The following is a 15,848-nucleotide window of genomic DNA, read 5'->3' on the forward strand; positions in this document are numbered from 1 at the left end:
TCTCACAAGTAATGGCATTTCTTCCTCAATAATTTTCCATGCTTACAAATATATACATAACATTGGATTTATTTTTCTGTATCCCTGTCATGAAACAGGTCTTAAATTTCATCCAAAGTGGTCTTAAAATATCTTAAATCTGAGTTGTAAAAGCCTGCAGAAACCCCTTGTCAATGTTTTTATTTTGTGATATTGGCACTAGAGATCACATGATGAAATTTGCTTGAACTGAACTTTTGTAAGAAATTTCTCAAATTTAAGAACAGGAGCTGGGTACCGCTGGTTTCTTTTCTTTCATAGACCTCACTTCTTTGTCTCTACTTTTCTTACCATAAACTTCTCTAGTCTGAATGAAGGGCACAGCATGAAAATATGTGTTTTTTCCCCTGGTGTTTCAGCACAAAAGGGCCAATTTTATACCAGGTCTCTTTTGGATGCAAGGTTCATGTTTATTCATTCACCCTTTAAAATAAGTCACTTGGGAGCTTACATGGCATTCTGATTGAATTTCATACCCTGTGTTTGACTTTACAATCAGGCGTTTTTTTAATCTGGAGTCTGAATGCGAAATAGAAACACGCGTTTCAAATAAACGAGAGGAGGTTGTCCGCCATAGAATTAATTCCTAAATCCTGTACATAATGCAAGCACATGCATGATCAAAAACACTTTATGCAGTTCTTGACCTGACTGAAGAGTGAGACGCATCACATCTCACATGCCATGAATTTTGTATCGCTAATCCATATCTCTAGCCTCGTTCTGCTGCTATGCTTGGTCTCCCCCTTACCACCTTCTCCTCATCCTCATCTTCACCCCTTCTTACCCCTCCCTTCCTACGCCTTTGTTCCCTCGCCTACCTTCTTCATCCATCCTTTGCCTCGTGGGGCTGTTGCTAAGGAGCCCTGGCAACCACAGGGTTGTCTGGGCAAGAGGGAGAGGTGAAAAAAGACAGCTGGAAAAAGAAGAGGGATGAAGATACGGGGGTGTGGATGGGGGGTGTGATAAGGATGAATGGTTGGAGGAGAAACACAAAGTGAAACCCAGATGTGCTATCGGGGCTCGTGGTACACTTTCGTTGTCAACAGTGGATGATGGAGGCCTGCAGGGTGGATGGGTGAGAGGAGAAAAAAATGAGTGGCAGAGAAAACAAGGTTAAGGAAGCCGGGACCAAAGAGGATAAAATGAATTGCATAAAAGATGGAGCAGTGAAATAAATCTAGCAGAGAATAGAGAAAGACCAGTTAGCAAACAACAGGTTGTAGCTTTTTTTATGAACTGGCCTGGAATCGGAATCTCATTCTGTCCCGTGTCTTTAAGGATGCTTTACATGAGGTAATCGTGTGGTTAACACGTGTGTCTAGTTCCATCTCTATTTCCAACCTCTTGCTGATCTCCAGTTCATACTTTCATCAACACCACAGAACAAATAGACCACCGATACTCTCCTACATTCTGGAGTCTGGCCCACGTAATGTTATCTTCTTAGGAAAGTACACCCTGTCTTCTTGTACCTTTGATTCTAAAACCTGGAACCCAACTCGACCCCCCACCTTAACGTTCCTCAGACCCACAAGTTGGTTCCTAGTCAGACAACATTCTCAACACTCAACCGGAATACAAGTTAACCCCCACCAGAGTTGTCCAATGGACCTACTGACCCATGTCTCCAACTGACCCATGTCTCCAATGGACCCATGTCTCCATCAACCTAACCAGCCATCTGTTTGAGGCTTCCTCCTGTCATGCAGCTCTGTCCCATATTCCACTTGTCTTGCCATGTGTCTTTTGTGACATCTCAAGATCCTCAGCCTCCCTTTCATGCTGGCTGCCTCTCTGCTACAAAGTAAGAAAAATAAACCTCTCTTTACTTGCCCATCTGAAGCCATTAAACACCATTAGATTCTCCTCTAATTCTCCTTTCCCCAGCCACTGCATTGATCACCAGTCACATATTTGGGTCATAAAAGTAAATCAACAAAACATGACAACCTGACACCTATATCCCCATAACCCACCTGCCCAAAACCGTCAGCGTACTGTGGGCTGTTTGTTTTGTGCATGGAGACAGTGGTGCTGTTCAACTAAATCATGTCCACTGACACTGAAGGAGTTGCTCCTCCTCAGTACTCCATCACAAAAGTGTCTATTGAAAAATAATAAAACTGAGAGGTGAACAACAATCTCTATAAATCGTCCATTGACTGTGACTCTATTAACCTTGAGTTGTAAAGGAGCAATAAACTTCTTCTATTGTCTGCAGACATAATAGTCAAACTCAGTCATTGCCTCCCACCCACACCGTGCAGAGATCGGGCAGCAAAATGGAGCAGACACTGCAATATCAGGCCAGTGAAACATTAGTTATAAGATCAAGGCTAAGATGTTTGGTATTAGCTGCAGTGAAGGTTGTTTGGTGTACAGATCAGTATTCATATGAGCAGTCAGTGCCTAGGAGAGGCAAAGAAGATCCTGGATAATTGTAAACGTAGATGGTTCAGTATGTCGCACTGTATAGACGGAATAGGTATATGAAAGAGAGTTGAATTGAGTCAATTGCATCCCAGCTCAAGATCTTTTAATAGGTTTATTCTGTCAATTGGTGTTGTTTTTATTTTTCTTAATTTGGAACGTGAAGTGGCCACACACTCGCTATGTTCCCATCAAACTGTCTTAAGACTTCCAAGGAAACTTTCAAAATGTCAGAAAAAAAGGAAATGAAAATGTGAGTTAGGTGTTTTACTGATTTAAAGCGAATCAGCCAGGCTACATGAAGCATAATGTCACATGGGGGTAAAAAACAGGAAGTAGAAGTTAAAAACTAGCACGGACCACACATCTCAGAGTCCTTCTGCGAACGGGAGGTTTGGACTTTAGTGCATTAATTTTGTTTTTTTATTTTTTTGGAAATGCTGAAAGCCACCTGATGCGAACGTGAACACGTTTATGTGAAATTGAGGAAGTTATTTTGAATGTGGCTATTTCCATCAACCTTTTCCAATGAAATACTTCAAAATGTACATGGAAAAAAACATTGATGGAAACATGACTACTGATATGAGTTATCTTATCTTATCTTATCTTATCTTATCTTATCTTATCTCATTATCTATGGCGTCCCTGTGTTTCCGCTTGGTTTCTTTCTCCCTTCCTCAGCCCGTCAGCCTGCTTCCCGGCCCAGATGTTTTCCATCTCCTAATTTTCCTCGGCTGTCCCCTGTCCTCTTCCGATTAGCTCCTTCCTCAGTGCATATACAGTATTTTGGTTTTCATCATTCTCCTCCGACTGTTTTTGTTGCGATCTGTTTGTCTCTATTGTTCCCTCCTGTGTTTTACCTCCATGTTCTCAATGTCAGTTTCCTTTTGTTCTTTTTAAAAAAAAATTTGAAGTCATACTTTCTGCACTTTGGTCTTCCTTAACTACCCAATATGACACAGAGGAGATTACATTAGGATGACTGAATCCTATTTCATGTAGATCACCCTCTCTCCTTAATAAAGTGCCATCCTGTAAAACCAGGACAGTAAAAGAACGTCCCTCCTACCAGCCTGGTTACTGTATGTCTAGCTGAGTTCATCAGTTTTCCTCTGGTACATGCAGAGCAATGAGTGGAGTTTGAAGCGTGGCGTCTGTCAACTGTCTTTGATTTCTTCTACGAATATCCCCCAGTTTTTCTACAAAAAATCAGACTTTTAGGGGGAAATATGTCCCTGTAGTCATCTGAAGTTGATTGACAAGTGTGTGGGGGGGGGGGGGGCAGATGAACGGCTCCTTTATGTTCCTTAGATGATCTGTAGGATGATTTTTTTTTCTATGTTTGTTTGTGTTTCCTGCTCTTTTTTTCCTGCTGTTTCTGGAGAATACGTCGACTGAAACGGTTCGCCTCTCAGCTGCATCTCCATGTTTCCCTCATGTTCCCTAATTTTCTGCTCACACTTGCTCTTGCTTTTGATCAAAACTAGGTCATTCTGCAACAGTGAGCTACGGCTCTTCCCAAGCATGACATCCAGATACACACATTTATCGCCTGGCAACCGTGCATTCACCCCGCACCCACTGGTTCTTCTTCTCTTCATGTCCTCCATCTGACTGTCTCTGGAGGTTGCGCGGGGTGCCGAGGGTTAGGCTGAAATACGACGCCACTTTGTTTTGTCCCTCTCCTGTGTAGTGGACATGGGAGTTGACATGGATCTTTTACGGGAAAGTGGAGGTAATGACACACATGGGAGGTTAATTATTTATGGTATGTCTGTTAATGTAACGCAAAAATGGATTAGTAATACTTCCTGAAACGTTTAACCCACATTTTGTAGCATTAAGACTTTGTCTTGAATGCAATGATTTACATAGATGCTGATTTCTATAACTTAGAGTGAGTTTAAAATGCTGTCATAAGACCTTATTAAGGTAGAATCTCAAGATGGAAAGGTGCTTTATTATAGTGACTCTACAGAGCCAACTTTGTCCTCATATTGAAGTGGCTGCTGTAGAAGGGCTTCATCCACATACTTGAATAAGATTAATCACAAGAATTAGTTTGACTTAAAAGCAAAGACTTTCAAATGTAGTGAAAACGAATTCAGTTATTAATGAGTGATGAAACATTTGGTCCTTTATCTCATCACGCCACATACTGTAAACATCATGGTTTTGTTCCACCAGTAGGAGCCTTTTTCATTGACCCATCCCCAGACCAGAATTGTGTCTCTTTGTGTTCCTCTATTTTTTTCTGCTGTTCTGAAATAAAACTGTTTTCTTCGGTTCCTCATGGTTTGCTCAGTAACATTTACTCCTGTTCCTTTCTATTTTCACTGCCATTTGTCCTGATGTTTGGACGTCGGCTCTACTTCGTCTGCTGGTTTTCTTTTTAAAATAATCTCAATACCTTTTGAAGGATGATGTGCTCACACAATAAACACACACATGTCTACCTTACACTCTACATTTTAATGTGGAGTACTATGATGTGTGGTGGAAAGAAAAACACGTCACACCTTGAAGGTAAATTTTGAAGGAAATATGTTCCTAGATAAGAACCAGCTGCTTGTTCTACGCTTTGCTTCGTTCATAGGGTCTGGACTCTTGGCTACTGAGAAACGGTAGCTTTCTGGAGGCATGAACTGTGTTTATGTTTTAAATTTTACCCAACGTTTGCTTTTACATTTATTTGTGACATATATAATGTGCCAGATCGATGCTATGAAGCTTACTGGAAATTGCCTGCGCTGGAAGCAGCCACTCTCCTCTATAAAGAGAGAAGAGCCGAGGCGGCTGTTAATGTGAAACCAATGCTTGGGAAGGTGGCCGACACGGACTGGACGACTTCATTCACTTCCTCCACTGCCATTGTTCAAACTACAGGGAGACTGAAATTCTAAAACAGCGCAGAAAGTCGACGTCATCCTTTACGACTTCTCCGTCTGTTCGCTGATTGGCCCAGTAGAATTCTACTCTTTCTTGTGTCGGGGTCCGGCCTCCCAGTCTCTCTTTTAATGAGCCTGGTTCTGCTGGCTCATTAAATGAGATTTTGTCTTGAGTTGTTTCTTTTGACGGTTGCTTGCTCTGGATGAGGAATTGCACAGCAGATTTTTGATCCACCCTGAGACAGTGTGCCAGAATTTGATTTTTTAAATTTTTGAACGAGGACAAAGAAATGTCAGTGCCCTTTATTGCATCTAGCAGGTCTAAATACTAGATGCAACTGTTGGTCGAGGTCCAATAGTAGAACTCCTGGCCTTGTAAGGTTGGAGTTACAGTGTGAAGTGATCCTGTGACTCTTTGTAGACACTTGAAAGACAGGAGTTATGACGTCATTTAATTGCCTTATGGATCATTAATATATCTTTGAAACTGAACTGAATTGATGTTGCTTTGGAAATGCTCATTTTGCTGTGAATTTGACCAGACTGAAGCTATCATTTGGCCTGTATGAATAAATTGATGAACCGAACTGATTATTTATGCTGATGATAAGTACAAGATTAAAATGTAAAATGTGACAAAATTCTTAGTTTTACTGACAAATATCTGAAACAAATTGTTGGCTTTAAGGTTTCAGGTTTCTGCAAAATAGGAAAATGGAGGTTTTGCAGAAAATGGAGAGTTAATCCATGTGCGTTTCCATGTCGCAGGCTTTTTTTAGGAAACCAAACATTGTTATTCAGATCTTCAATTTTTTTTTTCTGTGACTCCGCTGCTGAGTTCAGGTTGGGTTCTGTTCAAACACTATGGAAGTGCTGCTGGGTGAGCTGCCAGCCTGCAGCCTGTGACCATGGCAGCCGCTCTCCTCAAGTAGGACAGACCGCTGCTGTGGCCTCTGGCAACACACTTAACCCATTTAACATTTTTTACCCCAGATGTTCTGTACATGTCCTCCTGGTGTCAAAGGCAACATCATTTCACCTTCGTGAACTTCTCTTAGATGATGTTGCTAAGTCGTTTTCATCTCCCAATAACGCCTATTAATGAGTAGGCTGTCATCATTACTAAGAAGTTCTAAAAGTCCAGTAGGTACATTTACATTATGTCTGAGTTGAGATCAGACAAGCAGAGCACCAGCAGCCTGGAAGATGAGAATTGGGCCAAAGTACAGTTTGCGTCCCTCCAGTCCTAAATCCCCCCCAGAAGCCAGTCCCGGGTTGCCCCTGACGACCTCTTCCTTTCTGCTGCACAATTTGTTTTCCTTCAAACGACCTGATAGTATCTCGCAGCATCGCTATCTCTTCTCTGCTCCGTTTGCAATTAATGCAAATAAGTTGTGATTCATCTTTTAGCTTTGCCGTAAATGACCCATATCTGAGGTTAGAGTCAGAATAAACTAGAGCAGATAATTTAAGGCCTAATTACATTAGGAAGCTTACTTCCTAAAGTAAATCAAAATTTTCTCTTTACTCATTTATAGATTATCTATGGATTAACATATTTGCACATGTATGCTTGTTATTTTCTACACACACACACAAATATATATATATATATATTGTCTTGAGTTGTAATATAAGAAAAATATAAGTAATATAAGTGACTCAAATGAGTCACTTATATATATAACTTATTACTTACTTATTACTTATAAAATAGTATTTTTATTATTTTTACCTTAGATGGAGTAGCTTGTCAACTAATAAGCAATTTTCACTTGGGGGTCGATCAATACAGTGTTTTCTATTCTACTGAAAAAAATCAAAACAAAAACAGGTATTTTAAAAGTATTTTTTGGCATTTATGGAGTAGAGAGTGTTGGTTGCGTGTGCTCAGACACACAGCTTGTCTTCTATTCATTGCCGCTGCTGCAGATGTGGAGCGAACAATGAAGGAACCTCCCAGAAAAATACATTCAATTGCTTCAGTTTATGGAGAAAGAAACTCCTTAATTTTTCTTCTTTCCCTACATTTCCACAGAGGGGTCTCCCCGCGGGTAGTCCTCACGTCGGGTGTTTTGTGTGTATTTTCGGAGGAGTGAGTAAATAAGGACCCAGAAAGAGGCGAGGCTGATCCTGAGGGGAGCAGCAGCTGCTGCTGCACAGACCGGCTCTTTATGGTGCAGCCTCACTGTTCAGATGAAGAAGTTTCCCCTCTACTGCAGACAGTCCTGAGGCGTGAACGCTTTAGCTGCTGTCTGCTGCTTTCATTGTTTGCCGTACTGTATTTTTCTGCATCTTTCCATACTGACCATCTTAAGCAGTTTCTGATGCGTGTTTCTCCCACAGAGTTCAGTTCTTGCTGAGCCTGTTTAAGTCACTAAATGTCCGATTTAGTGTAATCCATGCCGTGCCCTTCTTGATTCAAATATAATTTGCGTTCAGATTTCTTCTGTAAGGATGATCTAATGTAATCTAACAATTTCCTGGTTGTGTTTTTTCCCCCCACCAAAAGAATGGATGTATTGTTAATTCATATGTATTTTCTTTATTTCTCTACAGGTCTGTGAGGAGAGTTGCCAGAGTGGAAGGAAATATAACAGCAGCCAACGTGAGTCAGTGCAGCAGCGCGCACAGCATTTAGAAAGACAGAGTCCGTCATGATTAACCTGGGACACACACCTGCTGTCTGAAGGATGTGTTTGTTTGACAGGGGCAGTCTAGGAAACACTTTACACCAGAACGCTCCTGGATCCGTCTGTCGCTCATGGTCAGTTTAACAGGAGGGACTAAAACACAGCCGAGTCCAAACATTTTACCACCGTAGCCAGATTCGCCAAGTCAAAAATGTGGTTTTATTTTATTTTTATTTGATTGAAAATCCAAAAATAATTGAGATAAAACATAAATAGACAAATATGCGTGCCCTGAAATGATTTAAACCACAATTTGTTTACTTAGCATTTCATATTGCTGTATAAAATTGTGGTTTGTCTGATGTAATATTGCAATTAATACTTAATTAACAATTAATAACAATCACTAAAAAACAGAAATAAAGACTTGTGAAATGAATCTATATTTGTTTAACTTGGTGAAATGAGTTTTCTACAATATTCTCATGACTGAATGAGTACTGCTAATCGACATCTAAGAAAAATGGAGAAAAATTACTACTACTGTTATACTAAACTAAAACGCAAACATGATACTTGCTCAACCTTATGAGGAATTATATTGTTGCCAAATATGACTTTCTAAGAATCCACAATACCTTTGACAGCCCTGCTGATATATATTTGGATACATAAACATGTTCATCCTGCCTCGTCTCTTCCTGGGAATGCGGCTTGATCCCGTTCGTAGCAGCTCATCCTCTCCTCTCCTGTTTTCTAAGCACTTTTCTCTGGAGAGCCACAGAGCAACTGAGCTGCGAATGTAGGCCAGACCTGAAAGACAGTTGCACGCTCACCTCTCCATGACCTATATATAATACTGTAGTTTGCTCTGCTGTGCTATCTTAATCTTTCTTAAAAAATTTGCATTTGTGTCCCCACTCCAGAGCTGTCAGAGGAACCGTCTGACCAATCAGCAGAAGGCAGGATTGCATGCGGGCAGTTGGAGGGAGAGAAATGTTGGGAAAGGTTGGGCATGCAGCCCTGACGTTGCTGTCATTACTGCTGCTGTGGCAAGAAGCGGCAGCCATCGAAGTTCCTCTAGATCGTAAGTCACTCAACAGACAGAAAAGTGTAAACACAGCCCAATTACAAAAAATTATTTACATGAAAACATACTGATTCGTATTTTTTTTATCAACTCTGACACGAAAACAAGCCAGATGTTTTTTTGTTTTTAGAAGTGAATCACATTTCACAAGAGACAGCTAGAGCCGGAACAGAGAGGCAGAGAACAGAAAGCAATGTTTTCTCTTTACGCAGCCAGACTGTGGGTTCCTGAACCCATCATGGTTTCTGCAAAACCCCTTCAATAATGATGCCTCTATATGTCATTATAAAATACATGATATGACCCAATAAGTAAATATATTATATTAGTATTACAGTATGGTATTACTATATTGTAAAACCATACTGTCATATGGTATTACAAATACCATATGACAGGAAAACTTGTGATGCTGTAGACCACAAGTGTCAAACTCCAGTCCTCAAGGTCCGCTGTCCTACAGTTTTTAGATGTGCCACAGGTACAAAACGCTGGAATGAAATGGCTTAATTACCTCCTCCTTGTGTAGATCAGTTCTCCAGAGCCTTAATGACCTAATTATTCTATTCAGGTGGTGCAGCAGAGGCACATCTAAAAGCTGCAGGACTGCGGCCCTTGAGGACTGGAGTTTGAGACCTCTGCTGTAGATAGAATCTCATTCATTCAGATTGTGATCAGAACAGATCACCTCATATCTGTGGATAATAGTGTAAGGACTCTTTTGTTTTAAATTAAAACATTATCAGTCTTCATATGAGTCCAATATTCATAATTCATTTTATCATAATTAAACATACTGCCTGAAACTACAGATACATTGGCTGCAACACCTGTCTACCTCTGTGAAACCCAGAGCAGTAAATAAAAAAGGCCAAGGGGGAAAAGCAAGACTGCCTTTTTTTGTTTCTGTATCTGGTTCTGTCAGGGCCTTAAACACACCTGGCTTATGCATCTTTACACACATGGACACACATGGGCAGACTTGCATTGACCTCTAACCTCTGTCAGCTGTGAACTGCTCCATCCCTCTTCTCATCTCACTCTGATATTCTTTTGTGCCTGACCTTTGAACCCTAGGCTATTAGGTTCTGTCGACATACTGGCACGTCCACCCCTTAGAGGAAAACTAGATGAGTGGCATTCTAAACGAGTTAAGCACAGTCCAACTCAATCCAGATTGTTACGTGGACCAGTCCAGTTCCATTGATTAAATTAAGACGGATTAAATTAAGAAATGATCAAATAAAGGAAACACAGCAAACTGCACAGTCACTGACTTTCCCTCAATGCCTGTAATACCTCATTTCCACAGAGCAGTGAGGACCAGGTGGGTGTGTTTTGGTGCGCTATTTTGTTTCTTTCTAATGTGAAAGCGGCCCATGCGTCAGACTCGAACCTCGCCGCTCCTGGACCCCTTCAGTTGTCGATCTGTGAAGGACAATGACACGGGTACAGTAAGGGTGGAGATACTGGGGTCACACATCACAGTCCATTGATTGAAGGACAGGAAAACTGCTAGCGAGCACGAAATGTGCTAATGATAATGCATCACATTCGTCGTATGATGGAACGTTAGGGTTGGGTTTCCTCCAACTGACGGAGGAAACGCTCTCCTGAAGTCACCATAAAACATCTGACCAAACCGCGCTGACCTGTACCACACCGCCTAACGAAACGAGGCGCATCTAACCAAGCATGCGGCGACAGCAGAGATAAACACCTTCTATAAACAGGGACACGTTACTCACACTGATGACTAACAATAAGCAGTCGCGTCGTCATTAGCAGCCGTTATTGCAGAGTAAAACAGAAACACTGATGAAAATAGAAGTTATTAAAACAAAGAATTAACACCAAACCAATATCACTAAATCATCACACATCACTAAATCATTATTTGGTGCTCTGTCATTTTGTCCTACTTTAGGTAGAAGTGCGCTAAGACTGTACATTGTATAGTTATGGTTGTGCATACATAAAGGCCTTTTTATGTGGATCTTTTAAATCTGTTGTTCTCTCCCTCAGTTTCATATTCTTTTCTTTCAGTTCAACGGACAGACATTGTGTTAGTAAATTTCTTTTTCTGAACGCTCTAACAAAGTGTGTGTGTGTGTGTGTGTGTGTGTGCGTGTGTGTGTGTGTGTGTGTTTTCTCTGTTTGAAACTGCTTGTGGTTTGAAACTCCACTGGTATGGAATCCTCTTCCAGGTGAGTGTCCTCGGCTTCTTTTGCAGTCCAAATGTCACATTTCTTCTGTCACATAGATCATATACTATATAACCTAACTATGTTATAGTAGGTGGTTTCAGGTGGTTGAACTCTCTCTCAGCTCCAACTTGCCACATTTTCTTGATTTGTGCCGCTTCCTCCAATTAAGTCGGAATATCAGCCATATTTCACGTAGATACTTTTAAAGAGATGAGCAGAAGGAGATGAAGCGTACATATTTGAATTGCTTGATATTGTCATTGATTATTGCCTGCATTATGCTAAAGCATATAAATAGTATAGTTATTACTAGTTATTAGTATACTAATAACTTTCAGTTTAACTCCTGACTGAACATGTTGATGAGTAATATTAACTCAGTTTAACTAGCAGCTTGTGACCTGCCAGAAACAGATAGCATGGATGAGCTGGGAGCTCTCCAAAACCTGTATCCTCCAGTTTTAACATGGCACAATTAATGTCTTTATTAATATTAACCTCCCCATCACATCTTTCTCTCTTTCTGCTTCTGTTTCACACCGGACTAACAGCAAAGATCCAGCAAGACTGTAAGTGTTTCTTAGCATGTCATTCCTTCTGCACCTCTTCCCCCCGCAGTTAGCATAGCTCACATCTGCCATGATGGCACATCTGGAAAGGTTGATGAAAACTACAAAACTAAGAAATGACAATAAAGGTTGTAGACTCGGCTGAGTGGATTTTTCCAGATCAACTCAGCTGCTAAGTCATTAATGCGTTAATGCGCTAAAGGGGAGGTGGAACCATATTTTCAGAATAAGTTCTGACGTAGCGAGCACTTAACTTTATTACAGCCATGCGTAACATCGACATCGGTCGTAATGATGCTTTATGTAGCCTGGTTGATCCACTCCACACCAGTAGATGGAAACATGCCTAATTCGTTTTTCTTTTTTTCTGTTTTTGCGAAATTTATAAAGTTTGCTCTAAATTTGCATGGCAATCATATGTAGCCATAGCTACTGAGCGCCTTATACTGTCGAGCCAGTGAGATCCAACTGTAACCTTTTGCTGCTCAGCTGATTAGGGCTCCTGCATGAACCACACCAGGCAGTCTGTAAATGTGAAGCACTTTGAATAACTCTCCCAGTTAAGGTTGGAACCCCACAAAGAAAAAGGGGGAAACTATTTACATTCTCCATTGTTCTGGCATTCATACAATCACATTTAATCTGTTGTGACTAAGTGTGGCAGAATCTGGTTCCAGAATTTATATTTTCCCCCCAAGCTGCTCCATGATGGTCTAGTCTGAACCAGCCTTTACTTCAATGGTTGTTTCCATTAGTCTTTGAAGTCAGAGCTCAGATCACTGTGTTACATTCATTCACTGATGACATTATCCAATGTCTGCTGTTACTTTTTATTACCTTTCTTTAACTTTGAATTGTACAAATAGACCATGTTTTTAGAGCACTGAAGATGGCGTTCAGATTCACCAGTGGAATAAAGAGCTATTTCTCTTACTTTCTGGCAAAACTGAAAGCTTTGAATCAGACGCTAACTTCAGTGAAACAAGTTAATATCTGTTTTACCAAGAAGCATATAATGTCTGTCTAATTGACAATATAAAATCCAAAGGATCATATCGGAACTATCGACGTTTGTAGACTTTTTAGGATTGAAGGAGTTGCTGCTCCTTTTATAAAAAACTACACCGCTCATGTTTCAGTGCACCCCTACTATGAACTGATTCATGTGGACGTTACATTTCATTACAAAAATGGCAAGGAAGAATAAAAGAGCTGGAAAACAATTGAAGTCGACGCCTCGTCCCCACGACCAGAGTATGTTTACCGCCATGTAAGGCCTGGCTTTGACTATACCGTTGGAGTGGATCGCAGGTTTTCAGTGAATTATAGATGTTCATCAGCTTTAATGTTTTAGGGCTTTTGTGGGGGTTTCAGGCTTAAACATTTTAAATGCTGGCTGAAGTCATGCATGCTATTTTCTTTCAAATGCTTCTAACGTAATGGAGATGCAGAAAGAAGAAAAAAAGAAAAGACTGGCGTACAGCTGGGAAGCAAATATGCTGGGCCAGATGTGAAATTCTCTTTAACATCTGGTGTAACCTGATTCAGGAGATTCTCTTACCCTTTTAGTTATTTTGTCCTCTCTTCCTGTTTTTGCTCTGAAGTTGAGGTTTCTCAACCTGCGGCTCCGGAGCCTCATGTTGGTCTCAATAAATTTGGTCAAAGAAACGCTAAAGAATTAGTGTTTTAAAATATGACTTTAGTAAACATTGCTAGCTTTAGCATTTGTTTCATGGAGCATATTTATAGCATTTCCTACAAGGAATTGTAATAATGGTCTAAGGAATATTATTTTCTATAATGTAATTTTTTTGTCTTTTGGTTGCTACTTTGATGTAATTTTGATAAATTTGACATTTTGTTGAAGAAATTCATTACCTTTATGTAAAAGTTGATGATTTTTAAAATTTTATTTTACTTTAAAATCACATATATATATATTTTTCCCCCTTCTCATTTAAAAATCAAGGCACACTTCCTGTAGCAGATATAGTTAAAATAATCTACTTTGTTTCATGTAGCTTTTGTGGTTCTAAACTGATTATTTGCAGATGGATTAAAGGTAAAAAATGGCTCTGGGGTTAAAGGTTGCTGCTTCAGAGTATAAAAGCCTACAAACTGGTCCAAAGTGATGTCCTCTTTATGTTTTCTAAATCTATTTCTATTGTGGGGAAAAATATCTCCTCCTCCTTCTCCGGCATAGCTCATTTAATGACTTTGTAATACTTAATAATAATGGATTTAATGCTGTTTGTGGTTTGGGGTTAATGTAGATATTAGAGCAGTGTGTGTACCTGAGTGTGTCTACCTGTATTGTGTATGTATAAGCTTTGTGTCTGGACGTCCCACAGTGAAGCAGCCCCCCACCATAATCAAACAGTCAGTGAAGGACTACATCGTCGACCCCAGAGATAACACCATCATCATAGAGTGTGAAGCCAAGGGCAACCCAGTGCCAACGTAAGCAGTGAACACTCACAGAGCCCTCGCAACACACACACGCACCCCCACGCCCGCACACACACACTCTGATTCGGCTCCCTCATTGGAGATCAAACAGGGAAATTAAACTTCCCTTTCCAAACGACACAGGGAGTCCAGCAGAGTACTTGTTCAGTAGAAGTGAATAATTTATGCTTATTTTGCTAGCCTGTATAGAAATGGCTTCACCTGCTGAAATAGTTTTCTGTCTTAAGCTTTATTTCAGCTTTGGAAGATGAAATAAATGGGCACAATGCAACCTGATATTCTATTTGCTGGCATTTGCAAAGCAGCCAATCCAGGAGAACCTTTCTTTTTTCTTGTTACTGATTGGCTGTTGCCCTAAAAGCGGAGATGATGGATGCTAGCTCCTGTGGTCGTGCTAAGACAGTTTACACTGTGTTTATTGCTCCATCTTCAGAGATATTCAGTGTTTGAGTTATTAAAACGGACAGTAATAATGGTATTTATGGGGGATCTCAGGTATTCACAGATTTTAGCTGGCAACACGTGGTTGTGGTCCCTAACTCTCACACACTAGCACAAACTGCAAAACTGCAGTTTGTTTGTTTGCTTTGTTTCTTTCCTTCTTATGTTTTTCCAGAAATGGTTAAAGTTCAAATGAAAAATCATCCACAACCAACACAATCATCTCTGACTGAAGTTATTGCAGTTCGGGTTTTGTTATTATTTAATTTTTTTGCATTCAGATAATTTAATAACTATAGTCCATTCTGAGAAAGTCCATAGTTGTGTTTAGATATATTTTCTGCAAATAATATTTTGAGATACATTTTCATGAAGCGATCCCCATCAGTGGACCTCAGGAGTAAATGATGTGACAATTATCTAGCAATAATTATATTAACATGAGCCAGAGGAGCCATTAGAGCAATGTAGAGTTTTAGTTGTTGTTAGTCCAGTTTCCAAATCTAGTCTTAGTGCCACTCAACATACACACTGAAACGTCCAGCCTGTCAGAGCGTTGGACACACACTCCGTTACATCATCATGGCAAGGACCACTCAGGACAGTGGGACATTGTTTGTCTGGATACAGTTCAGCTTTACGTAAGACACACATTCCACATGGTTTGCGTGGCTGTCTTTGTGGGGACTTTCCATTGCCACATGCACACAGACACTGTTCGCTGCTCTGTTCACAAACTGGCTCTTCTTTTCACAGGAAGAGCATTGTACTCCCATAATGCACTCAGTTGACCATTCATGCTTATAAAATTGTCACCAAAAGACCTTACTGACTCACTCAGTTGTCACCACTCTGTCACTGAAAACACACAGCACAGAAAACTTGGTTCCACTGGTTTAAAGGGGTGTCTTTGATCTAGATGTTGGCTCTTTTCTCATGGCCCATTTAATCTTAACCTGTGTTTTTACAAAACTCTAGTTATTATCTTTGGACCTAAAGAGGAAGGATCTAGAGTGAGCACACAGCTTTAATTATTAGACCTGAAATCTGGGTGTGGTGATGGACTCTGACCTGAA

At 40.3% G+C, this 15,848-nt stretch overlaps 1 protein-coding gene across 31 annotated transcripts in view; it reads left to right on the plus strand.

The window, feature by feature from the left end:
• nfasca (neurofascin homolog (chicken) a) overlaps positions 1-15,848 on the plus strand; it is a 104,020-nt gene that overhangs the window by 44,566 nt on the left and 43,606 nt on the right. For 27 of the 31 annotated variants that reach the window (XR_003593688.1, XR_003593685.1, XR_003593687.1 and 24 more), the window contains 4 exons: positions 7,923-7,971; positions 8,923-9,083; positions 11,845-11,862; positions 14,214-14,322. Coding sequence is in view for 24 of the 31 variants with exons in the window: in XM_028003610.1 (XP_027859411.1) it covers positions 8,969-9,083; positions 11,845-11,862; positions 14,214-14,322 (242 nt within the window). In the remaining 7 variants the exon portion in view is untranslated. Of the gene's footprint in view, positions 1-7,922; positions 7,972-8,073; positions 8,131-8,922; positions 9,084-11,844; positions 11,863-14,213; positions 14,323-15,848 lie in introns of all 31 variants that reach the window. The other 4 variants (XM_028003618.1, XM_028003624.1, XM_028003615.1 and 1 more) reach the window with 3 other exon arrangements.

This window comes from Xiphophorus couchianus, chromosome 20, assembly GCF_001444195.1.
Source record: "Xiphophorus couchianus chromosome 20, X_couchianus-1.0, whole genome shotgun sequence".
Lineage (NCBI taxonomy): Eukaryota > Metazoa > Chordata > Actinopteri > Cyprinodontiformes > Poeciliidae > Xiphophorus > Xiphophorus couchianus.